Source organism: Gymnoscopelus braueri (genome assembly GCF_963280865.1).
Source record: "Gymnoscopelus braueri genome assembly, chromosome: 10".
NCBI lineage: Eukaryota > Metazoa > Chordata > Actinopteri > Myctophiformes > Myctophidae > Gymnoscopelus > Gymnoscopelus braueri.
Genome location: NC_137611.1, coordinates 20286020 through 20311857, shown reverse-complemented (window position 1 = coordinate 20311857; position 25838 = coordinate 20286020). Strand labels below are relative to the sequence as shown.

Sequence of the window (25838 nt, the reverse complement as noted above, 5' to 3'; positions counted from 1 at the left end):
CAATTGGAATCCCTAACTGCTCCTGACGAGCAGGTCGGTGGTGCCTTGCATGGTTGCCTCCGCCCATCGGTGTGTGAACGTGTACGGCACAGTAGAACTTAATGTGTAACGGTGTTCTGCCATCGCGGTGTGTACGGGAATCGGAAGTACACCGCAATGTCCATTTGAGTGGTCGGAAGACTAGAAAATGTGACATAAATGCAGTCCATTTACTCTTTACTGTACCATAACGGAGCCACATACTGTATGTTTCAAAGTGACTAAATAAGTGCACATCCAACGACAGATAACTGCAGCACAGATGTGGTGGAAACTGCATTGTAACTGAAGACATATATCTCTCCTTTTCTGTAATATGGAGATGGCTTGGCCAGGTTTCACCATGGAATTCAGCCAAGGTATACAGTGTCTGGCAAGTGATTGGCAAACCTGTCACTCTGGACAGCAGCTGCAACAGTAGAAATAGCTCTTCTTTAATGCAAATCACGGAGATGAGACAAACGCGCTGTTCGCGCATGCATCTTTGTACTTAGGATGGAATTATACACCACAGAGGTAATCACCAAGAGGAAAGCCAGCCAGAATGACATGCAGCACCCGTCTGTCAGCATATTAGTGCAAGCCAAATGGCCCTGTCCCACATCAACTTGTTCTGGTTTGTGTTCCATGTCAATCAGATGCAAAATTATGACTTTGTACTCTCAGCTCCAAGCAATCCTAAAAACCAGTACAGCTCCACAACAATCACAATGATCTGCCAATTCTGAGTGCGAGCACAGAATGTGGTGAACTTGTCTAGTGTTCCGTACCAGTGAATCTGCGCTCCTGAAATATTTAAAAAGAATTTGGACGAAGATCACACTCGAATCCTTCATTCCTTCACATCGAGGGCAGTGAGTTTATTGAGCCATCCATACAGGGAGGTACTCCAAAAGCTATTGGATTCACCCTCTGTACGCTTGTAATTATCCCTGGTCTAAATGGTATGTATTTGAAAAGTTTTCTTTTCCTGTCCTTTTGTGTCCCTTTTTCTAACTTTCTTCTGGTGTACTCCCACCCTACTACTCCCAGTAGGGTGACTTATACATAGACACATAAAGGTAGACGCCTCCTCCGACTCTGGGGCGTCTGTATCGCGGCCGCCATAGATACAGAAACCTAGGTACCTCATTGGCCTCTGCAGTTCATTGGAGCGACCTGTATCGCAATACAAGGCTCTGGCGGCCGCCATAGAAGGCAAGCTGCCACTCAAAGTGACTACTGGCCAATCACAGCGCGTTGACTACTGGCCAATCACAGCGCGTCTAACTGACTAGTTGCTGCGCGGCTGCCTCTTAAAGGGTTAAGGGCTGGGTTACGAAAAGACCCCCCCCCACCTGCCTCTGATTGGCCTACCGAACGACGAGATACTGGTCGCTCCAATGAACTACAGCGGCCAATGAGGTATCTAGGTTTCTATATCTATGGACTATATGCGGAGGAGCATATGCAACATGATTGGTCCACACTCCAGTGGCTTGGAATCCATGCGCCAATCAGGGGCCACTGGGAGATGGAAGGCTCTCTGGATGATTGGTCCACAGTAATTGAAATCAATGAACCAATCAGGCTGATAGATGGGATGATTGCTGTATATACCCACAGCCAATCATCTGTCGGGCCTCGCTGAATGTTCCAGTAATACACTGGGGGCGTGCCTGCTGAATCTCTCTGCTGATTTCCCATGATGGACTTTGGTGCCAGGAAGCAGATGTCCTTACTCCTGAATGTTGTGGGATGCATTGTGGGATTATGTGGTGGGCCTTTATGTGTAGCGTTGTGTCATCGTGTTCATTTGGTGATTTATGTTCATATGTATTTTGGTGTATCACCATGAGTGTTACACCAAAACTGTTCTGAACAAACCCTTTCTTGAGTGTAAATGTGGTAGGGTTGTGTGCATTTGTCACATCAAAAGTCCATGACACGGCCCGGGACGGTTGGCATAACCGTCTGGGCACCTAGGCTGGTGGTGATCAAGCCTGACAGCGTGTCGCGGGTTCGATTCCCGATCCCGACGACCTTTGCTGCGTGTCACCCCCCATCTCTCCACCCATTTCCTGTCAGCCTACTGTAATCTATCAATAAAGGCAAAAAAGATTTATATTTATTATAAGTCCATGACACATTTATGCTTTGTCAGTTTCAAGTGGGAAAGAATGCTTATCTAGAAACTTAAACATAATGTGAGCTTGTAGATCTACCCCCTGTGATGCATTCCTAGTGTAATCACAGATGTTTATTTCTTCTCATCTGAGCCTCTGTCATTTTAAAAGGCATGTTCTTCATTAGAGTCACACATGTCCTGATGAAGACCGTAGGTCCAAACATGTTGACAAGCCATGTCAATAAAGGATTCATTTTTTATGTTTGGACTCTTCCCTTCGCACTTCAATCAGAGTGCCATGGACCTGGGCTGTCTGTTCAATATTTCCACACGTTCTCCACTTTTGGGCTTATTTATTAGTGGACAGTGACAGCTTAGTTGTTTTGCTTCTATGTTGTATGTAAGCATGTGTTGTTGCTATGTGTGATGTGGATCCAAAAGGAAACTGACGATTGGTTGCACATGGTTGGTCTGTAATGTGAGCGGTTGAAAGCAATCCTGGTCATTCTTAGGTGCATGCTGTGTCTTGTCCCGATGGCCCAATTAGAAACAGTCACTGTGATTCTCTAGTCCAGTGGTTCCCAAATGGTGTAACGTGGGATTTAGTGACAACCATACCTTATTATTTGCAACTAGACCGGGCACCGGCCTACTTGGGAACGATGCAAGTCGAGATGTACGTTGGAAATGCATGCCTCACCAGGTTATGCAAACACCCATGGTACCTGTTGTCAGAGTACCTGTTGTACCCGTCTTGTCTGTCTGTGTCCCTTGTATGCTCATATATTCTGTGTCAGGCATGCCCAAATATGGAGTCTGGGCCAGTCTGATGTGATATTGATGACATCATTTGCGCTTGTATCGAAAAAATCCCTGATCTGACCAACTTGACCACTTGGCGCATCTTGGTCGTGGTCGGATCTAAGGACAACCGGAATCTGTCAACAAATGCACGGATGATGGGTAGGTAGTGGGAATTATGTGACACTTCAAGGCCCCGATTGACAGCACACAGTCAGGCACATTTTATTTGGCACTGGTAAATAAAAATAAATACACGAGTCATAGGGACTATTTTGCAAGTAGCATGGATTTGAATTCAGGTGTTGGGCTTGTCCTTTGGTGTGCCTTGGGCACGACAAGTTTGAAAATCCCTCCCCTAGTCAATTGATTAAATGGTAAACAATAAAGTGAAAACCAGTCTGTCTTAGTGACTGGTTAGGTGAACAATGACGCATAGGCTACATATGGATTAGAAGCGCTAAAGCATTTCAACTTTAGGCCATGTTGCAGTGTCATGCTACTGTAGGTGTGCCACGCTGGAAAATTCCTGTTATCACTTTTTATCACACCTCAGCAGCACAGGTTTTTCTGTATGCAGTCATGTGGATGGTGATCATATCTATCACAGTGCACACAGAGGACCTACAGAACTCACACAATCGGTCATCCACCCACACACTGAATTACTCAGTGGACTGGCACAGATTCACTTGACAGGTCAGCTGCAACCTGATTTTATCCACCTCTGCCCCCGGTCTGGGCTATGTTTTACTTTTGCCAGACGACATGTGCAGTAATAGCTTTTTTTAATCATCCGATCGAGCCGTGTATAGATGCACACGTAGGCAGAAACATGGACAGGACAGTTAAGACCAAGACGCCATTACATAGCTGCTGAAATGTCACCATCTTGTGTCCAGAAAGGAAATTTAAGAAGCCATTGCCCCCAAGCTGTAGCCTTTAAGCAGCAAATGCACTCCCAGGTCTCTCAGTATATGCTTTATTTACAACAGTTAACCCATTAAGACTGGGAACGCATCTGTGTAGCCACTTGTAACATAAGTTTATACTTTGGCTATTCTAAAATAGCAGATATACAAGCTCATAGCACGGCACCAAGTGCCGCGCTATGAGCTTGTAGATCTGCCATTTTAGAAAAATCTTGAACATTTGTGCCAATTCTTTGAATACATTTAACTCAAATCTTTGCTTCTGGGGGTCCCTGGAACAAAGTATTTTGAGATGGGGGTCCGTGGCCCAAATACATAATTTCGGAGTTCCTTGAATTGAAAAGGTTTGAGAACCACTGATAAAACATACGTTTTTTTCAGAAAACTGTTACAGGATTTAGAAGACATTTGTAGAATTGGAGCCTTAATGGGTTAAGATGCTTATGTTCTCTTATACAATAATTTTTTGAGAGGTGGGGAGAATATCTAAATTGAAACAAAGAATTGACAAGAGGCCAGACATGTGGTAGAATATTTTATTCTCATATACCTTTATGGAATATCATACAAAGCTATACTTGCCCACCCCACAGAAACTTCAAAACCCCTAGACTCAAGAGTGCACATCAGGCCTCTTCTGCCAAACCAAAGCAATGGCCTGTGCAACCACAACCCTCAAAAGTCACTGGTTGGTGGAAAACTGTCCTTATGGAAAGGCCCAAGGGTAAAGAATAACCTATTAATAGTCATGAGAACTAGCTGTGTGGATGTAGAGGAGTATGATATCACTTCCATGTGAAGTCTAACCCATATAAAAAGTACATCATCTCGTCATCATGAATGAACCCTAAAAAAAGGTTAGCCAAATTTGGCCAGAGTCAATTCACACTAGTGCCGCAGCCTTAGCAGCTGAACCAAGACAAGAAAGAGAAGCAGAGTCCATTGAAAAAATAAAATGTCTTTTCATCATCACTAGAAGGACATAATGTGCAACAATAATTTAGGTTTACAGGACTAAAAACCAGACCCTTACAACTTTTTTTTTTTCTTCTTTTGTCACAATCTCTTGAAAAGCTGCACAACAGGAATGAAATATTTGCCCACTTAAGACACTCAACACTTTTCACAAAAATAATAAAATAGAAATAGCTGAGGGGAAAAAAAGGAAAAAAAAGTTAAGTGACGTGAATGTGACCTTGTGTGACAACATACTCAGTTTCAATAATAGAGCCCCCCCCTCCCTCCCCCCAACTACCTTTGAAACACTTGGGAGTATGTTTGATTATAGCAAACGCTCCTCTCAAAATTTGCACCAGAGACTTAACAAATCAAGCGCACATCAAATATTTCAAAATCTTGCCCACAGTTAAATCTGTGACGGACCAGTCAAGACTTCTGGCCAGCGGTGTGGTACCGTCGATAAATCACTGAGCATAGGGCGTCCTGGGAGGGACAGGGGTAAAGATCCTGCCCACCATCATGGAGACTGGGGTTTGAATCCTCCACAGTACCTCCGGTTTGGCCGGGCGTTCACAATGTACACAATAGGCAGTATTCGTGGGTGGGGAAACCAGGTTGGTAGGGTGTTCTCTGTCACTGCACTAGCAACTCCTACAAGGTTGGGAGAGACGGCCACCTAGGATGGATAGCGTGTTCCTCTGCATGCGTTACGCCATCCCTGTGAAACCCCTTGCCTTCAGGTGAAAAGAAGCAGCTGGTGACATCACGAGTATTACGAATAGACAACTTTCTTTGTCTACACTCTTCCTTCCCCCCCCCCCCCCCCCCCAAGACCAAAAAGTAGGGGTTGGCAGTGACAGGGACTATACACATGGGGGAATTGGCATGACTACTAAATTGGGAGAAAACAAAATAGATAAAGGATAAATATAACTGAGCGCAAAACGAACTAGAATGGCACTCAGAGAGATGCCTACACACGAGCGTAAGCAGGCAAAACCTTTGACAAAATCTTCAAGTGCTGATCTCCCCCGGGTAACATTACGCGTTTGTCTAATATCCTCATTCGAAAGGTCCGGCTGACACAGGGCTTCATATTAAGCCCTGTTATCTTTATTCTAATTTTTTCCAAAATGTAGAAATGTTCGTTTATTTTTCAAAAATAGCCCATTTACAAGCTCACACATCCTAAACGAGGGATTTTTGGATTGAGCTGGCAAATTGTCCTGTGGCCAACAGGAAACTAGAGTTCTTGCCAGAGCACCCTGTAGTATTGGAAAAGGCTACATCCTGCGCTCCTCTGGCAGAGGAATACCAATGAAGAATTGTAGTAGCCAACAATTTAGGTTGTTTTAAAAATGTTGTATGTAATCTAATAATTTAACAATGCGATACATTGTGAACTGCTATTTTCAAAGAATTTACGAAATGTTATCAAATATTACATAATTCAGGTCCTTGGTCAACTGTTAACCTATGTGTGAAGTTTGCGTCCAAAGTGAAGGAGCTGGCTGTTACTGGCACACATGGACAGGAGGGTCCTGTTGCTGCACACAAAGGTAAAAAGTCAAATGTTACTTCAGTTGAGTCCATCCAACTTAACACGTGATCCATTACCAGACGCTACTTTTTTCTGAGAGTTTAGAGGGACTTGGTTAGTTATCAATTTAAACCCTATATTCTTCATTGGCCAGTGTCCCCCAGGGGTCTATACTTGGTCCCCTACTTTTTTCTCCTCCATTCCAAATCTCTTCACAAAAAATAGCTAATCTACAAGCTCACGCTACATCAAACTCATTTAAGGATCGCAATGGAAACATTTATCCTTTTGATAATGGTGGGCCATATATACGTTACTGTTGCATGCATGTTTTTCATGATCAATAAAGGTCAAATCAATCAATGTAAATAAGAACGGCCTAAACCATGAACAATCAAAGCCAACCGTTCAGCTTTTCAACATACACAGGGAATGTTGACAGCTGGTATGATGGAGTCCACAGAGGTGGAGTGGGAACCTCAGACGGTTGAGATGTTGGGCTGCAAATATTTTCATAAATTAACTATCGATTACGTTTTAGATTAATCGAACAACATTCGAATATTTTTTTTATAGTCCAGTACATTTTATACTTTGTCGTCGCGCAGAAATAGCTAAAATAGCAGCTGATCTACAAGATAGTTATGTTGTGAGCTTGTAGATCTGCAATTTTAGAAAATTGTTTTATTCCAAATTATGCCCAGTTCAAGATGCGTCTGCCAATATTGTCACAGATATCACCACAATATTGTCAAGCTGTCCCACTGGCAACGTCATTCTGTGTCACTGTGGTGCACAGGTCGTTAAATCGATTAGTTCAATTAAATTTTGCGCTACAAGCTGTCAAGTGTTTTTGCATATATTCTTTTGATTATGGTGGGCCTGTTGCGAATATGTTTTCCATGGTCAATAAAGAGAAGTAATCAAAAAAACTAAAATACACGTCTGTGGTGGTCATTTCCACAGTAAACGTGCAGGTGATGCATTATCATCATAAGCCTTATTCGTGATCTTCCTTTATGTACTGGATCTGTGCTTTAAAAAAAAATAATACAAATTATATATTTATTTGGTCTAGGCCGTTCTAGCAGCAGCAGGCCAGCAGGGGGCATGGCTGTTTGAGAGGCCTGCTATCATCTGGATAAAAAGAGAACTGTGTAGGGATTCATGGCTTTGCTGAGGCCCACTCCTGTAGAAAGCAGTGTTGACCACTTCAGTGTTGTCTACCAGCAAGGTCAGAAGTTGAGCTTGATGCGGTGAGCTTGCAGATCTGCTATTTTTAGCGAATGTGTGCCTATACTCACCGAACGTTCACCTATTCGCCCAGAATAGGGATGCTAGGATTCATTTGGTTAAAACCATCTACAGGCAGACTAATACGACCTCTCGACAAACGATCGTCTGTTATTTGAGTCCGTTATCCCCCTCCCACCCCTTCATTCCCAGGAATCGGGTTTAATAAACTCTGTGCATTACTGTAGTTCTCCTTTCCAGGAGGTGGCACAAACATTTACTGTTCTGGGTCAGCTTCCCCATAGCTTAGCTTTGTTTGGAAACACACAATGCCTTCATGCGTTTCCGGTTCAAAATCTGCTGCCGAGCCAATCAAATGAAGCTATGCGATACTGACCCGGAACAGGAAAACGGGCATGCCACCTTCTGGGAAAGGGAACTACAGTTATGCACAGAGCCTATTCTTTTTTCCCCCCCTGATGACTACAAGACAAAACAAAACAAAAATCTTAAACAGAAACTTTGTCCGTTACATACACAATCATAGAGTTCCATTGTCCGAAAAAGGTGCCATTTGACAAGTGTCCAGAACAAGAAGCTACAGCCCTGTTCCTACGGCCCTCGTGTCCACTGGTTACGTGTCCTGCTTGGGGTGAACCATCATCTTCTTGACGGATGAGGACAATGTCATTATGGTGGACATTGGAGGAAAAATACAAAATCGACATTGTGGAGTAGGGGCTTCACGTTGAGATGTCCTGAGCTCTCTCTTCTACCGGGGCTCAGTGTCCTAACCCTGCAGGCCTCCCTCTCGGCCTCTTAGAAAGAGAACATTGGTCGCAGAAGACGACGGGACGGCCGGCTGATAGGAGGCGGCTGCCCCCTCTTTTTTCTGTCTTTCAGTCCATCCAGCTAGTCGCCTCTCATTCCCTCTCTCGTTCTCTCTCTCTCTCCTAGTCTCAAACCATGTAGGAGTTCTGGTTCTTCAGTTTGTCCAGCTCTTTGCTCTGCTGTCTCAGAAACAGAATTCTAGAAGGCAAAAATAATGGGAGGAGGATGTTTTAATGATAATATTTGTCTGGATTTACAGTATGTCTGTTCAGCTATGTATGCAAGGGGAAAAAATAAACAAAGAAAGCCAACATGGTCAGGTTCACTGAGCAGAGTCATGTGATGTAAGAGAGAATGTGTGCGTGTGTGTCACTTGTTCTTACCTCTGTTCCCTCAGCGTGGCCTGAATTTCACACACTCTGACCAGGGAACGCAGATTCTTCAGCTCTGTGCAGATCTCAGACATATACAGGCTGCCCATGTTGTGGAAGTCCTCACGCAACCGTGCCGCCTGAAGGTGAAAGTTCAGTGCCAAGTTACAAGCAACTGGAGGACATTCGCTGTGTCTAAGACGAGGACCACGCATTCACCAAGCTTCTCTCAAGAGTGCAAATGGATCACAAATCGCTTGCTTGTCATACTCATTTGGCTGAGAGGAAATTGGAAAACTGGTCATAGATTTGACCCATGAGATTAAAGGCCAGACCGCACCAATGCAACTAGTCACAACTCCTTGTAACAAAACAGTTTCAAGGCCAGTCCCACACCAATGCAACTCCTTGCAACTGCCATTGGGAATAATGGTTGCAAGTAATTGCAAGTTGCAAGGAGCTGCATTGGTGTGGACTGGCCTCAACTCGTTGACTGCCAGAAATACATTTTGCCACGCCACTGCCAGCGATTTTCGAGTGTTTACACTAACCTTTGAAAAATCATAGAATATTCATCTCGGTATGACCGATCCCCCGATCGCTTTAAAATACTTCATTGAGATTCACTGCTGCTCTCCTTCTCTGGGAGCCAAACAGTGACCCATAGGCGAGCGAAACAACGCGATCTTGAGGACCACTGTCATTCTCTTCATTGGCTGTGTGGGCCATAGCAAAATTGCAGTCAAAGAGCCTACATTTATCCACCAATTTTGTTACAGGGAGAGCGGAGATCTCAGTATTGAGAAGTAACGGCTACATCGTAGGAAACAGCATGAGGTCGCTCTGAAAAATCCTCAGCTGTGGTGTCCCTTTAACACAAGGCTATTAATAGAGATGAATCATAATATGTACTGTAGCCTTCCTTGATACAAAGTAGCATATTCTTTTATTGGAAAAAAAAACAGTCTCAATCCCAGAAAAATCCCAGTCTCAATCCCAGAAAAATCTCAGTCTCAACTGTGACTCCAACCTGGTATGAACAACTCATGTAATCATCCAAAATCAAATTTAAATATGTAATGCTCTACTTCAGAGATTCCCAACCTTTGGGCCGTGAGGATATTGCAAGTAGGCCCCCGAAAAATAAAGAAAACTAAGATTTGAATATCATCTTTTTTTTTCAAGAATACGTATTTTTTGCTTTTTGGAAATTACTTAATTGCGGTACCGATAAATATGAACTTCAAGTGTACCATGTTAGTTCCAGTGATCCAAGCCGGAACACAATCTATTGCTTGACCATTAAAATAAACCTGCTCTGAAAGTCCACGCCCACCCATCTGAACCAGCTGTTCTACCTGTTTCTCTGTGTGTTCGGCGGGCCATCCTTGGACGTGTCTGATGAGGTTCTCGTCAAAGTAGGTGGCCAGGCTGGGAGTGAAGGAGCCAGGCGTGCTGGCCTGGGATTGGCTGCTGCCGGAATGGACAGGGAGCAGCCCAGCACCGCCGGCCCCAGATATGTGGTTCGATCCCGGGGACGGAATCTCCTGGCCGCTGGGGGACAGAGAAAAGGCTTTAATGACCAACTTCAGTGTAGTCTATTCTGGTTAAATTATTTTGCGGTTTGTTAAATCAGCATTGCGCGCATTTTGGACTTGGAAGACGTATCCTTATTTGTAAATAAGCCTTTTTATTTTTGCTACAGTCTCTGTATCTTGTTCATATTGTGATGATAGATATAAAATATTAGTCATTAACACCTTGGTCCCATACCACTGGCTGGATTGCCATGGATCTTTCTAGCATTCAGAACACAGTTTTGTCAGGGAAAGCAACAGTAATGTTTTAAAGGTTCATACTGATTAAGAAACATGGTAGGAGAGGTGGTGAGGAATTCAACCAGACCAAAATGAAAATATATTTTTGTAATTATGATTCAAATACAATTCTGGAATAGCACATTCACCATTTTGCATTGCTACTTTACTATTGCCACCTGGAAAGTAGGGAGAATTTAAGAAGTTTTGCGAATGAGCCAACTATTGACCTAGTTTTGCATTTTCTTTTCTTTTTTTTGCCACAGGAACAAAGGAATTACCTGAGGGATGAATAAAGTTCTGATTCTGAATAAGTTATTCTGGTTAACAATAAGTCAATTGAGTGTTGTAGATAAAAGAAAAATGCCCAACTTTCAGAGATGCCTACAACCAAGACTAACTGTGTTCAGAATACCTTCTCTGCAGGTGAGTCAGGTGAGTCCTGGGGTCCTCTGGACGTTTCTCTACCGAGGTCTGGGACATGAGGACTGGTCCTGGTTTCCCTAAAGACATGTTACCCTGGAGACGGCAAGAAAACACAGAGAAGAGAAGCGAGGGGAAAGGAGATGAAAGGAAGGGGAAAGGAGAAGAGGACGAGGAGGGTGAGAAAGGTCCGGGACAAAGGGATTCAAGTTCACAAAGTTATAAATGTTAATTTCATCCGTGACTTTAATTGAAACGAAAAAAGAAGCCATAACCTCTTCGGCCCTATATACTTCATCATATGACATACAGCGAATGAGACGATCTACAAGGTCGCAATCTACAGCTCACAAAGCGGCGCGAGTGCGCGACGCAACACGTTGTGAGCTTGTAGATCAGCCATTTTATTTATCTTTTTTTTTTTTACTTAAATTTTATTACATTTTCAAAAACAAAACACATAAAACAAAAAGACAAACAATAGACATCACATATGTTGCCAAACATCATCTTATATAATAATAAAATAAAATAGAAGGAGGGCACAGGTGCTGTTCAATGTTAATAAATGATAGTACATGAAAACTGTACATTTTTTGTTCAAAAGGTTTTAGCTCGTTCAATTCTTCAATCATTTTCATTTATATCATCTCACACATAGTACCTTCTCCCTCGATTTTATTTATCTTTTACATTTTAGGGAAAGAAATATGCGTGTTTTTTCCAGACGTTGGGGTTAATCCGGTGCTCTCACCCTGGTTTGGGAGGAAGGAATGGCTCCAGGGGGCATGCCCAGCAGGGATTTCTGGTTCATCAGGTTGGTCTGTGGGGTGCCGTTCCGGGGGGACACGTAGGGCCGTGGTGATGAAGCGTCTGATGTCAAAGACATCGGGGACTGACTGGACTGCTGGGCTGGTGTATTATAGAGACAGGAACACGTTAACGGAGACAGAGCATAAGCATGGCCAAGAAATGGAGCAATGGATTTGTTTCAGCAGCAGTGCAATCAATTGCTCAAAAAAACGTACAGAACTACTAGCAGACTTGAGGGTTGTTTGGCGGATAGGACGGTAGAATGTTTTCCACTCAATACTGGTAGAATTAATGTGGGGAGATGTTGAAAGCCAATTGGCAATTGATTATGTAGGGTGAAGAAGAGCACATGGATCAATTAAGCAGTAATAAGGGGGGAATTCACATCAAACTAAATTATTCATCAACTACCCGATCAAAACGGATTCAGTCACATTCCCGGATGGCTTGTTTTCTTTTTTGTTTTTAGGGCAAGCTATGTGCTGTGAATTAAATTGTTCTTTGCCAAGTTAAAAAGACTGATGCTTGTGGATTGGAAATTGGCAGGTTGTGCTTAATTGCTCAACTCTCACTCAATACCAGAGACTGTTCTTTAGATCATATTAGTGAAATAACTCATGGTCATTTAAAGGACCATAACAAGTTTCCTGGCATGTTTACCTTATTGATCATGACTCAACGTACACGTGACTGTCGACTATTTTCCAAAGCACACAATGGTTTGGTAGGTCTTCGAGATATTTTCCTTTTCATTACAGTACGATTTTAAAATTAACTAGTAGATGCTTGAAACTTGGTTGGATCCCCCAAAGGCTCTATAATTCTTGGTCTCCTTTTTTCTCTCTACACTAAATCTCTTCACCTGAAAATTGCAGATCTACTAGCTCACAATGCATTGACTAATCTATATTACAATAATAACTAAATAACTAACTAAATAACTAAAACTAATCAAAACTATAACGAGCGGGCCCAAATGGATAAACTGGCAAACATGCTTTGAAAAAGTCAAAATGAAGGGGGAAAAACACAACAAAAAAAAACGAAATAAAAAAAATGCATTACTATAACCTTGGTGCAGAGGTGAGCTGGAGAGAGGGGTGGAGGAGTAGGGGAAGGGTATGGGGTTGTCAGTGGGCAGAAGAGACGGTGAGGTGGGGTTGGGTGGGGTGGGAGAGGGCCGTTACCTTGGTTGGAGTGCTGTGCAGCAGCTTGGGAGAGCAGAGCAGTGATGTTGAAAGCAGACGGTCCAGAGTTGAAGAGCTTATGAAGCATAGACCGCAAGGATGCTTGGGTGACAGCAGCTGCCAGGACTGGATGGAGGGAGAGAGGGGAGGGACACTGGTCAAATACCCGGTACTCATTTTGTAACCTCATCTAGAAGAGTGGTTCTCAACCCAGTCACACACACACCCTAACAATTACCATACTTTAAGGCCCAAAAAAAACACCAAAAAGAAGTGTCACAATGTGCTTAATGTCCTCTAAGTCACGCATCCAACAAGCTTTGAACTGAGCAGATTAGACCTTCTGTTCAAGAGATAATGGCCAAAACATCTTGATCACCGATTTTCAATTGAGTTATGGCCATTGTCGCCCGTTTTTCTTTGATAACACGGGCTAGGAAGGTCGGACGGCGTCAAACTAAATACCTGAGTATAAGTTCACTTTGAGCTGCATCCAATACATCCACTGCCACTTCCGTCAGCCTTTACCGTTAGGCCGCTAGGGGCAGTTAAAATTACTTTTTTGGGGTTAATATTTTTTTTTTGAAATCTTAAACGGAACACCAAGGCATCTCAGACGGCACACTTAAGTGCCGTGGAACGGCGGTTGGGAAACACTGTCATCTATGGTCCTCACCCTCATTGATCTTGGTCATGTCCATGCTGCCATTGGTCATCTGCAGCGTGGCCTGCAGCGCGGGAAGGAGCTGGTGCAAGAGCGCGGGGTCCTGGAGCAGCGCCGAGGAGGACGACTGGGATTGGACAGCCGAGGACGCCGTGGAGGAGGTGGAGGCGGAGGATGTGGCGGCCGACGAGGCGGAGCCCAGAGCGCTCAATGCCGAGTTCAGGCTCTGAGTGGCCGAGGAGGAGGAAGTGGAGGAGGAGGAATGGCCGGAGTTGGCTGCAGCGGCGGACTGGTCTGCTGACGCGCTCTCTGCAAAGACAGCAACAGAAACGTGAGCATGAGATTGAAGTTAAACTTGAGCGCTGTACACCGGACCAGTGGTGGACAGTAACTAAGTACATTTACATAAGCACAAATTGGAGGTATTTGCACTTGAGTATATCCAATTTCCAATACTTTTACTTCTACTCCACTACATCTCGGATCCAAATATTGTACTTTTACTCCACTATATTCATTTGAACACTTTAGTTACTTTTTGATTATTATTACAAAACATACATTACCCCCGGTATACATTTCGGCCATTTGAAAATAGCTGATCTACAAGCTCACAATGTGTCGCGAAGCGACGCATTGTGAGCTTGTAGATCTGCTATTTTCTAAAGATTTTTAGACATTTTATACATTTGAAAACTTGTGAAATGGGACCTTCTGCATAATGAGTACTTTCTAGTTTCGGTACTTTAAGTACATTTTGATACCAATACTTTTGTACTTTTACTCAAGTAAATTTTGAATTCCGGACTTTCACTTGTAACAGAGTATTTCTACATTGCCGTATTGATACTTTAAATTAAGTAAAAAATTTGAGTACTTTTTCCACCACTGCAACGGACATCTGTACAGAGCAAAAGAAGAACACAAAGGATGGAATCAAGGTGAGAATGGCACACTGAAGGGACCGATGACAGAAGATTCAAAGCTTGCCATGATCCGAGCAGTTTTACACCACTAGAGCTTTTGGTGTTTAGGGCACAAGATGAGTCTTTTGCACACATGAACAATACATCTTGGGTGACAGGTGCTTGGGTATTATAAATTGTTAACATTTTTAGATGATGCCTTTATCCAGGGAGAGATAATGAGACATCAAGCAAGGGCTTCCAAAGACCTTTGCTCAAGGTCCAAGGACCATCTTGACATTTTAGTTATGGGGCAGGGTGAATAACCAATATGTCAAGTCTGACATCTTCTATGAATCAGACCATGATGAGAAAGGAAGTTGTCTGAAAGACACCTTAAGTAACCTGCAGGCAAGGGCACAAGGCAGAGCTGCGTTTTAGCATCCCGACCTATAGCTTGGACGACACATACTTGCTGTGGCTTTGTCCTGCAAGGCCTCTTGTCTGTAGTCCATGTCCCTTGGGAAACTGTTAGCCGCCATCTTGGTCGGGTCTTTCGGACGCTGTTCTCTGAGAAAAGGTGAAAAAAAGAGGAAAATCAATGTGTTGGACATTGCAACATGCAGGCTCCAGCGGAGCACCGGTTCTGTACCCTAAGCATCTGAACAGTTGTTGGGATCGGCACATTGGGTCAACTGCACAAACAGTATAATATTTTCGAATCATGAAATTCGTTCCGACAGCCCTAGTGGGTAGCGCGCCCCCAAAAAATGACAAAATCCGCCAATATGCTTCTGTATTCGCTCTCGGGTCATTACAATGAAGTGCTACCCGTTTTATTTTATTTTTTACCTGTAATGTAAAGCTCTGTGTTAGAATCACAAAATAAATACAAATGGCAGGAGACAGTTTTAGCAGAGATGTCCTAGTGCTGTTTTGCGTTCAAACGCTTACGAACACTATTTTCCACTGACACGGCCAGTGCTGGGCCTTTTTATGGAATTTCGTGCGAATAATACGCTTTTTTTAAAAACCTTATAAAGTCAATGCAAGCGTACATGGCGCGAAAAAGCGGAAAAGCGAAGCGAAAAAGCGTCTTTTAATTATTCGGAACGAGTCAGAATTTTGCGTATATTCGCACATTCGCCGGTGTGTAACCGCCTTAAGAGTCAAATGAACTGTCCACGTACAAACAACACTCTCTGTCACTATTTGAGACCCAGCCATTATTTGAGGTTATTATTATAAAGCAGATCATTGGACCTGCATCACGTAAAGACACATTCAGCTTTCATGCACCAGATGTGGACTGTCCAAGCAAGGGGCCCTGGCTGAAAACAACTTAACACCTTGACTGTGATATCTCTCCATCATGCTGTATCTACAGCACTTTTTTCCCTTGACCTATAATCTGCTTTTAACTGCTGTGTCTTTGGCGCCTGAATTTCCCATGATCAATAAAGGTTTTACTTCAACAATATTCGTCATGCAAATAAATAAATAAGTAGCATTTTGAATAAAGGATAAACGACTAAATTCGACTGATACCGATTCGGGAAATTCACTTTGTCACCACCACAAAACATCTAGAGATATTAAAATGTCAATACATAGGGGGGCTGCCCTGTGTTTAAAAAATAAATAAAAATCATCACCACCATTATCATTATACTCCTGGTTCAAAGCCTTGCTAAAACGTGCTGCATTTGTTATGTTGGCACTGCAGCCTTTCCATGTTAATTTGCCTCGAAGCATTTCCAAACAACACGGTTTTCTGGCTGTTCTGCACAAAGGATAAGCCAAATCATGCCAGAGGGAGAAGGAAAGTAGGAAGTGCAATATTTGACTTTTGTCCAGAGCGCCTCGTATTTGTCCCTCAATACCGTTTGCAGAGGCTCTACGCATTTGTCATGTTAAGCAAGCTAACACCCACAAGCTATAACACTGTGACAGCTATTTTCAAGCAGAGCAAACGAGACTAATCGAGTGAGAGGAGCTGAAGGCAACGCTGTGAGTGAGTGCACGCTTTTATACCTCACTCACTGCCTGGACTTTTTGTTTTAACATTTTCTTTTTGACTTCACATCATAGAAGAATTAAAAGTGGTTTGGTTATATTCTGATATTAATCATTGCTATAGAGTGATTATTCTGACAGGTATCCACCTGTCTCTCCAGCTCTTTAGTAATCAGAAAATATAATTTCAGGTCAGGATAGAAATTTCATACAACCAGGCAAGAGAACTCTTTACTGGATACAGGATAAATAAGTAAAATTGAAGAAGAAGTGAACAAAAAGAAGAATTAGCATTACAAAATTGGATCTGGAGCACTATGAAATTGAAGTTGATAAATGTCATCTTGTCATCTTACTGAATGATCATTGCCAAAGAAGGACTTCACGCGATCACCTGACGTTATTTAACAGAGCGCCGATTTTGTAGTCTCATCTGACAGTGGATGATTGGGCAGCTGGTGCACATGCTGAGTGCCAAGACGTTTGAGTGTTTATGAGAAGATATATCTCATGTTAGAATAGCAAACAAAACACTAAAAAAAGAAAGGCAAGTCAAATAGAACTGTGTTGCCTGAAGGAGAAAGTGCGGTTTTAAGTCCGTTTGTGTCAGATTGAGGGTGTTGTGTTTGTGCGTGTTGCACGCATACACACACCTATACATATACAGTATAATTAAACAAGGAATAAAGTAGGTCTACCTCTCCAGCAGGTCTTTGGGTTTCTCCCACTGGGAGACTTCAGTTCTACAGTTGTAGTAGTACTTCTTCCCAGAGGAGCTGATGTGTTCTGTCCAGTCATCTGCTGGCTCTTGGCGCTGAGAAAGGACCAGACAGAAAGAAATCATTTAGAGCAGTGGTTCTCAAACATTTTCCATGTCAAGGACCTACCAATTAATATGTAGTTACAACATCTTTTATTTTTTCAAATAGCCGATGTATACAGGGTTAACATGGTTAAACTGATTGTGATACTATAGTAACTCATTTTACCCCTGGAACAATTTACAATTTTGGCATTTAGCAGGCACTCTTATCCAGAGCGACTTACAGTAAACAAGGTAACACAGGGGAATCAAATGCATAGAAATAGTAATCTAGGATCATAGGTAAACCAAGAACCTATCATCAGTCTAAACTCTAAAGTGAACAATATAATATCAAAAAATTAATAATCTGTACATTGACTACTATACAAACTTTAGGATGCCAGGTCAACAAATAAACCTGACATCTGTCTAAATAGATGCCAGGTTCCCCTAAAGGACCCCTGGACCCCACTCTGAATACCAGTGATTTAGAGCACAGCGTAAAAGTCAGCACAGGGAAAGAATGGAACAGCCAACATCTCTATTGCTGCCTTGTGCTTAAACGAATGATAAAATTACAAGATTGACAGACGGCAGGACTGAGCAATAGGCAGTTGCAGCTTCTCTTAAACTGTTTAACTAATGGTATGCCGTTATAATTCAAAGGCTCCATCCATACAACGGTATAGACAGAATGAAAGCTCTACGTTTTCAGGGACTATCAGATTGTCTGATTACAGCAGCAGACTAATGGGTGTTTTGCAGCAGCTAATGTGGATCAGCAAGAGCATTCTGAGCCAAAAAAGGACAATCAAATGATGAGGCCTAATTCTGTCAAGTCAGTAGCAAAAAAAAACAAATGAACGCTCTCAATTTCATACGTCATTCTGTAGCAAAAAAACATACAAACCACAAAACATACTGAATGCTCTCAACTAACAACTTGGGGGTTTGTTTATGGGTACTTGGAGGCCCTATTTTGGGCATGTTATTATAACTTATCATCCACGGCACCGAGTGCCGCACTACGAGCTTGTAGATCTGCTATTTGTTGAAAAAAATTGAATATATATATATTTTTAAGCGAACAATTGTATCTCAAATCTTTGCTTCTGTCCCTGGAACAACATATTTTACAAATGTTTGCTTCAAAAAATATATATATTCAAAGATTTGCACAAATGTTCACGATTTTTCTAAAATAGCAGAACTAAAAGCTCAATCATAGCGCGGCACTCGGTGACGCGCTATGAGCTTGTACATCTGCTATTTTTGAATAGCCAAAGAAATCTAAAATGAGTAAATGACAAATGCTAAGAGCACCCCCCCACACACACACACACACACACACACACACAGGCATGACCCATCTGTGTCTGAAAATGAATTAGAGACAACGTGAGCATCATCTTACCCTTTCTGTAGGTTTGCTCTGAGCAGCGTGGGAGTCAGAGCTGTGGTGGGAGGTGGCGTTGTGATGGTTCTCATGGGGAGAACCGTTGGTCCCTGTAAAAGAACCATTTGACAGAAGGTTAGGATCCAGAGAGGAGAGGAAGGTACTCACAGACCAGACCACCTGTGGCAGCTGTTGAGTCCACTGAATGAGAAAGCCTTCATTTCCCTTCTTATTCTGTGCATGTAGTTAGCCAGCAGTAAAGATGTTATGTGCCCAAGTTGTATTGTGGCTGGTGCACTGTAACTCATGGTTAGGAGTTGTACTGTAAATCCTCATTCAAAAGGTTCTTGTCAGGTCCGTCTGTGGGTTTTATAAATATTGAACACACAAAAAGTTTTAACGACAGCTTGTGACTAAATTTGTTTTTCCATGTTCTGAGAAGTAACTGCTTTGTACATGGTTACATGGTTTTCACCCGACAGCAACGATAACCAGTTTGAAACGTAGCCGATTCAGTTTAATGTTGGGTAGGCATAGACAGTTTTCTACATAGAATAGAATATATCTCATATTTTCTATTGTATGGAGATGTGTACACTGGTATACAGCTTGTGTTTGTGTAAATAAATGACACAATCTTGTGTCAATGAGAGACATCATCTGTCTCCGTCTCTTCAGATAATAATAATAATAATAATAATAATGAATTGCATTTATATGGCGCTTTTCTAAGTACTCAAACTTACTCAAAGCGCTTAAATATATATATATATAGATATTCATATTCAAAATTCTAGATTGTGACTTAAATTTGTGCTTTTGATCAGCTGTACTGATTTCTAATTAGAAACCTGAATTTTAATTGGCACCATTGGATTTCCTGAATTTGTTTTGATTAACCACTGGAATCACGATCCTATGTAATCTAGAAGTCAAAATTGTAGAAAAACAAATACTAAAATGTTATCCCCCCCCCAAAAAAAAATCAAGGATGACCCCAATCTGTGCCATTGATAATATGCAAATATTTCTAATTAGCACCATTGGATTTCCTGACCCTAAAAGTTTTGATTTAGCCAATAGAATCATGATCCTACTAATATTCGCCATTTTTCAAAAATCTAAGATGGCCACCATATTGGCTTCTGCGCAAATGGAATCATGGATTTTCTATTTGTTATACACTGAAGTTTCCAAAAATGTTTAGTTTTTCTAATACATTTTTAACGAAATTACACGAGCGACCAGACTATTGCAACAATCATCTATCTCTGCCATGGTGTTTGTTATTACACGCAACATCTACAGTATGTGCTCCATCACAGCTGCAAACGGCTGACCCTATGAGTTGACCGCTGTGGTCTGTATCGGCGAAAACAACAAGACAGATACTAATAACGGGGTGGTATCCCTGTCCAACCTTTATCTACTGATAGTAAGTTACTATGTGTGCAGTTTGTAAACAAAACCACACTGTACAGGCTGGCAGCTTGTGTGCATATCCTAATGTGGTGGTAAATATATACAAAAATAGACATAATTGCTCATTCATAGCAAGGCTATGCTTTCGTGTCAAACAAGAGGAAGTATTCAATCCGTGTGGGCCATATGAAGATGCGTTGGTCATGGTATCCAATATCCATAACAATAAGTGCCTTTGGGTCGCAAAGCAGGTGGAACAGGGAAGTAGGGCGCTTATCTATACATTTATATCTAAAATACACTTTCTATGATCAAAAGGACTGAGTCCCTAGAGGAACTGGTGTTTCAGGGATTTCTTAGGATAACCTGCTGTGACCGATATGTTAATGTGCAGCATTTACTTTGCATCTCAAGCCTTTTTCGTCGCTCTGGCTGCAAAATGTGCAGCCTTCTGCGATCTGAATAATACATGATACTGAGGACTTCCTTAAACGGGGTGACAAGTGAGGCGTGCTAGAGGTTTCTTTGGGTCAACGGGCAGACAAAATAAACAAGAGCAGTCATTCATTTACAAAACAAACAATGCAGCCCGAAACTAATAAAGAGAGCTCTCCATCAATGTGCTTAATGGTACCTTCTGACAAGCTCCAGGTGTTCAGTGTGCTATGCTCTGGCTCAGTGTCCCCCTACAGTAACTTCAACCACAAACACTCCGCTCGAAAATCCACCTCTCGTCTCCCCCACAGAAAAATAAGTATGAGATATAAACCTTTATTGTCCGACATCCGTCTGACTGCATGTCTGTTAATAACAAACTAAATACCAACCAAGAACAACTTCAGAATGGTAATTATCTGCCCATGATGCCCAAACATCACTAGCCGGATATAACACCCAACAACAGTCTACATCTGTTTGAGGAAATAAACTGTTTTACTGCTGTGCTTTCTAATGTAGCAACAGTTAGCATAACATATTAATATTAGCCCTGCATGTATTAAACGGGAGGTGGTGAGCCCTTTCCAATTTCCAAATGGAACAGTTTATTCCGATCCAGGTGGTTACGTGAGGCATTTTTATTCTGATTGCATAATTAATATGCTCATTAGTGGAATAAAAAGACCCTCTTGTTATTTTATGTTCTGGTCACTATAGCCTTACAGCACCGATGATGACTATTAAGTATTAGCGTGTATCAACTCATAACAGCCAGGTCAATTGAGGCCGTTTATGTATTGAACATTGAACCGCATTCATCCGATTATAGTTCCTGAGACCTCAATGTACAATTTATGCAATAGGCTACACAAAATTAATGAAGGGTCCTGCTAAGCACAACCAAGCTGGTTAGTAGTTGCCATTTAACTAATACAATAGTATAATTAAAAACATTGATTTAATATGTATACAATGCATGTCAAATACGTCTGCACGATTTTTTTATCATCATTGCAATATGAATTTCCACGATATAAATGCAATATAGAAAATGCTGAATTAGATTATTATCGCAAAGATAGCTCAAAGAACAGAACGTTTAAAAAACATACACTATATGTCCAAAAATGCTACAGGATACAAAGATACTTCAAACAATTGGACAATTCTAGCTTCTAACTTGTGTCAGCATTTTGGGGAAGGCCAACTCCTGTTCCAGCATGACTGTGCACCTATGCACAAAGCGAGGTCCATAATGACAGTTTCATGTGTTTGGTGTGGAGGAACTTGAGTGGCCTGAACAGAGCCCTGACATCAACCCCACTTAACACCTTTGGGATGAACTGTAACACCGATTGAGACAGAGCCACTGGCCCAGGCATTATTATTGTCCAACATCAGCGCTTGGCCTCACAACAAGTCTCTTCTGGCTGAACAGGTACACATTTCCACACACACTCAAAAAGTTTGTGTACGCCTTCTCAGAAGCAGCTGTTATCGCCGCATGGGAAGGAATTGGAAGTCCAACAAGATCATATTAGGTGTGTGATGGCTGGGTGTCTACATACTTTTGGCCAGTGTACTGTACTTTCACTTTGGGCAGTGCACAGAGTGCATGTCAGTTGCCAGGTGTTTTTTTTATTGTTTACCAATGATGTAAACATATGCCAGACGAACGTCTGCTTCTTTAAATGTGCGCTACTGCCAGCAGCCTGCTGGTGCCTTGTCTGACAGAATGCATCCAGTTGGTCTGTTTTGGGGTACAGAACAGATATGGGGCAGCAACACTGTGTTCAACATTTTAAATTCTGTCAAACTTTTGCAAAGCTGCCATTCACCGATGCCAGTTTTAGGACATATTTCAGTTGTTGAATCTGAAAGATGCGTCAATAGAAAACAACACCTGTATTGTGCGACACGTTATTGAGAAACACAAAATAAGAATGTTGGCTTTTTAACACTACTGGCAATGGAGAGAACAGACTTATCAACACCTACAAGCAGACACAGATGGAAATTGTGCACTTAATGTTTTTTTGTTTCTTATCGCATCTGATATTCGCCATCACAAATAATATCCATCAAGTTTGCATCTTCTCCATATCTTGCAGCCTAAATGGCAATGCTCCTCGCCTCTCCCAAAACACAGACCACTGGGATTTGTGATGACAACACACATGATAAAAAGTTTGTTTCAAAAGTGAACTTGTCGAAAATGTACTAGATTGTTCAAGACAGAGGCATCATATGCAGCAACTATAGACTAAAACTAAAAGATGAATTATCAGGCTTTATTGGAATTAGTTCTGATCAAACATGCCCTTTAAACAAGAGTTTACGAAAAGGTGCACGACGTGTGTTACACTGTTAAGTTTGCATGTGATGTCCCACTACCAGGCTCAGTGCATACCATCTTTTCCTCTGAGAGTGTGGGCCGGTTTGGCCTTGCTGTGCCCCATGCTGTCTCCATGCCGGCTGACAGGACTCTCATCGGAGCGTCGCAGCATCTTGTAAGGTGGAGCGGGGTCCGAGGACCCATCGCGCACCTTGTCGTGGCGGTGAAGGCTGCTTGACTGGCTCTTTGGTTGAGACTTATGGGTCTGGATGGGAGTAAATAAAGCATGGCACATAATGCATGGTGGAGCACTGTAAAATATTCAGCTGGATACAAGCACTAAGTTGTTCGCAGTTACCAGTACAGCCTAATGACACTTCTTATAAATGCATGACATACATTTTATGGTAAGTGTTTACTGTCATATGCCTTGATGCACGACTTATAAAAAGCCCAAAGTGCTGGAATTTTGTGTTGATTACATAGTACCTCTGTAGACTGCACAGCTTACACAATAATGTATACATTTAATGTGTCTGGTTATGTTAAATAATATTTAAGCTGTGAAATTAGTGGTTGTAAAATTATCTGGCATTGCCATGTTTACCAGCCACCATAACCAAAATGTCACCCTATTCCATCCAAACACAACTTACCTGATAGGATTGCGAATCCCTTCGGTCGTTGCACCTGGAAAGAGAAAAAAAAAGAGAAAAAAAAGAGTTAATCGTCCATATTATGTTGTTTAAGTTACTTTAGCATCATGCTAGCTATGCTAACTGCAACCCATCGTCGGCTGGGAATCAGCTAGCTTATCGATCAACCGGCTTCACACTACAGTGGCCCGGCTCTCTTAACAGATGCCACTCCTCTGTAAGTTAGTATTGTGTTTTTAATCATGTCAATGTGCCAATTAGAAGGATCGGCGGCTGGATTAACGAGAACTAGCTAGCTGGCTAACTTGGGTCGGGGATCATTTTGTTCCAGGAAATAACCGGGGCCCATGGATAGCTAACTTTTGGCTAGCGATGCGTTAGCACCGGCCAAGCGACACAGTTAAAGAGACCAACAACAACACCGTATTACGTCGTAGTTCGGGAGTAAACATTTCGGTTGATGTAGTTTTTTTGCACATCATTTACCCATCGCTGGCTCTGGTTGGTTTCCTTGCATGCATCACCATCAAGGCCGTGTTGATGTGTGTGTATGTGTGCGTTGAGGCCTGTCTGCTGTCACCGCTTCTCTCTCCTCTCTCTCTCTCTCTCTGCTCTCTCCTGTTGTTAGTTCGCCTGATCAGCTCGACTGCTGGATATCTGCTCAACTAAAACAACAGGTAGCAACGGGGGTGATAGCCAAACATTCTATGCATTGCACAATGGGTGGTCTAGGCTGAATACCACCCTGCGTGCGTCTAATAATAGCATGTGAGAACAAACTGCGCTGCTGTGGCTGTGCTGTGGGCTCTGCTCTGCTCCTCTGCCGAGGTTCCAAAGCGACAACTGCACGACCCGATCCCATAGCCTGAAGGGATGGTCTCGTCGTGATTGGCTGTAAAATGCATAAAGTGACTGTTTAGTGACTTAATGTTTGTTAATATAAAAGAAAACATTTTTCGTTTAGTTTTTAATTTTCTTTCTTTTTTTCCCCTACTACATTTGACTACTAGTATATTACACAGCTCCGTTTCGTAGCCTATATATTCTAGCAGCTGGCCTATATCGTTAATACACTTTTTTTAAAATATTATATTATTTTCTATTTCACACTTGCGGTGGCAAGAAAATCCATGTTCACTAATTTCATGAGTGACATCTATGTACTGTTTCCAGATGTGGTATTGTAGTTGCAATGCTGTCCACACGCCACTGAGTAAAAGGGTAAAATTATATATTTTGACAATGTTCCCTGACAACCAACTAGCCAATCACAGCGTGGCCGTCACTCTAGGCGATGGGATCCCCACTTCCAGGGACATCGACGTAGCAGATTGCACTGTGGACCCCGCCCCCACCTTCACATCTACGGTCTACTTCCGGGATCCACCCATCTGATGGTGCTGATAGATTCACTGATGTTTCTGAACATTTGACATTCAGTTTAGTTAGGTCTGAGAGTAAATAGGATGAACCGTAGTCAATTTGTCATTTTGACTGTGCATGCACCTCATATGGTACTATAGCACCACAAAGGCATTAAAAACAAGGCTTCAGACATCTCAAAACAAACTGGTCAGGCTACTACTTGGCCTTACACTCAGACCTCACCTAACCCCTGCTCATTATGCTAGGGTGGGATGGCTCAGAGTATAGGACAGAGTACAGCAACTTGCAAAGATACGCAAGACTACAGAGACACCCATGTACCTGTCAAACTACTTCCATAACGTTAAAGTTGCACACAAGCACAACACCAGAGGGAGCTCCACTGATCTTGTTCAACCCAGATTCGGCACAAACATGGGCTTAACTTTGTTCATGCTATGCCACCAAAATGTGGAATGCCCTACCAACAGACATCAAAAAGTGACTCCTTTCCCTCCTTCAAAACCGCCATAAAAGAGCACCTATCTGCAATGTGTAACTGGTCCCTGTATAAAGTCTAAGCTTAACACCAGAAATGGCCCCCCACCCACCCCCCAACTGTTTACTGTAGGCTACATATATTTTGTATTGCTACTACTAGTATAGACGATGCCTTGCATATTATTGTATTTTATTGTATGTCTTTAAATGTCTCGATGAATTGAATAAACAGGACCACAATGGAAATAAGCCCTAAGGGCTTTTTGTATTATCCTTTTAGC

The 25838-nt window shown here is 42.3% G+C and overlaps 1 protein-coding gene across 2 annotated transcripts; it reads right to left on the bottom strand.

The window, feature by feature from the left end:
- Positions 1-4401: 4401 nt before the first annotated feature.
- LOC308093299 (WW domain-containing adapter protein with coiled-coil-like) lies at positions 4402-24514 on the bottom strand. 2 transcript variants are annotated; one of them, XM_080439619.1, is made up of 14 exons: positions 24178-24514; positions 23692-23725; positions 23111-23300; positions 18859-18950; positions 17338-17453; positions 15096-15193; positions 14596-14619; positions 13731-14027; positions 13055-13180; positions 11809-11966; positions 11047-11150; positions 10173-10368; positions 8827-8954; positions 4402-8641 (listed from the first exon to the last, which is right to left on the bottom strand). In XM_080439619.1, the coding sequence occupies exons 1-14, from the start codon at positions 24216-24218 to the stop codon at positions 8572-8574; spliced, it is 1674 nt and encodes a 557-aa protein (XP_080295745.1). In that variant the 5' UTR covers positions 24219-24514; the 3' UTR covers positions 4402-8571. The 2 variants fall into 2 exon arrangements, with proteins under 2 accessions (XP_080295745.1, XP_080295746.1); XM_080439620.1 differs by lacking the exon at positions 14596-14619.
- Positions 24515-25838: the final 1324 nt, after the last annotated feature.

What these genes read in the sequence shown, in the direction of transcription:
- LOC308093299 (XM_080439619.1), bottom strand. Translation starts at nt 24,218, where the DNA reads ATGGTGATGCATGCAAGGAAACCAACCAGAGCCAGCGATGG. An exon ending in GGGATTCGCAATCCTATCAG is followed by an intron (nt 23,301 to 23,691) that starts GTAAGTTGTGTT and finishes ACTCCCATCCAG; the next exon opens with ACCCATAAGTCTCAACCAAA. An exon ending in CCCAAAGACCTGCTGGAGAG is followed by an intron (nt 15,194 to 17,337) that starts GTAGACCTACTT and finishes ACCTTTTCTCAG; the next exon opens with AGAACAGCGTCCGAAAGACC.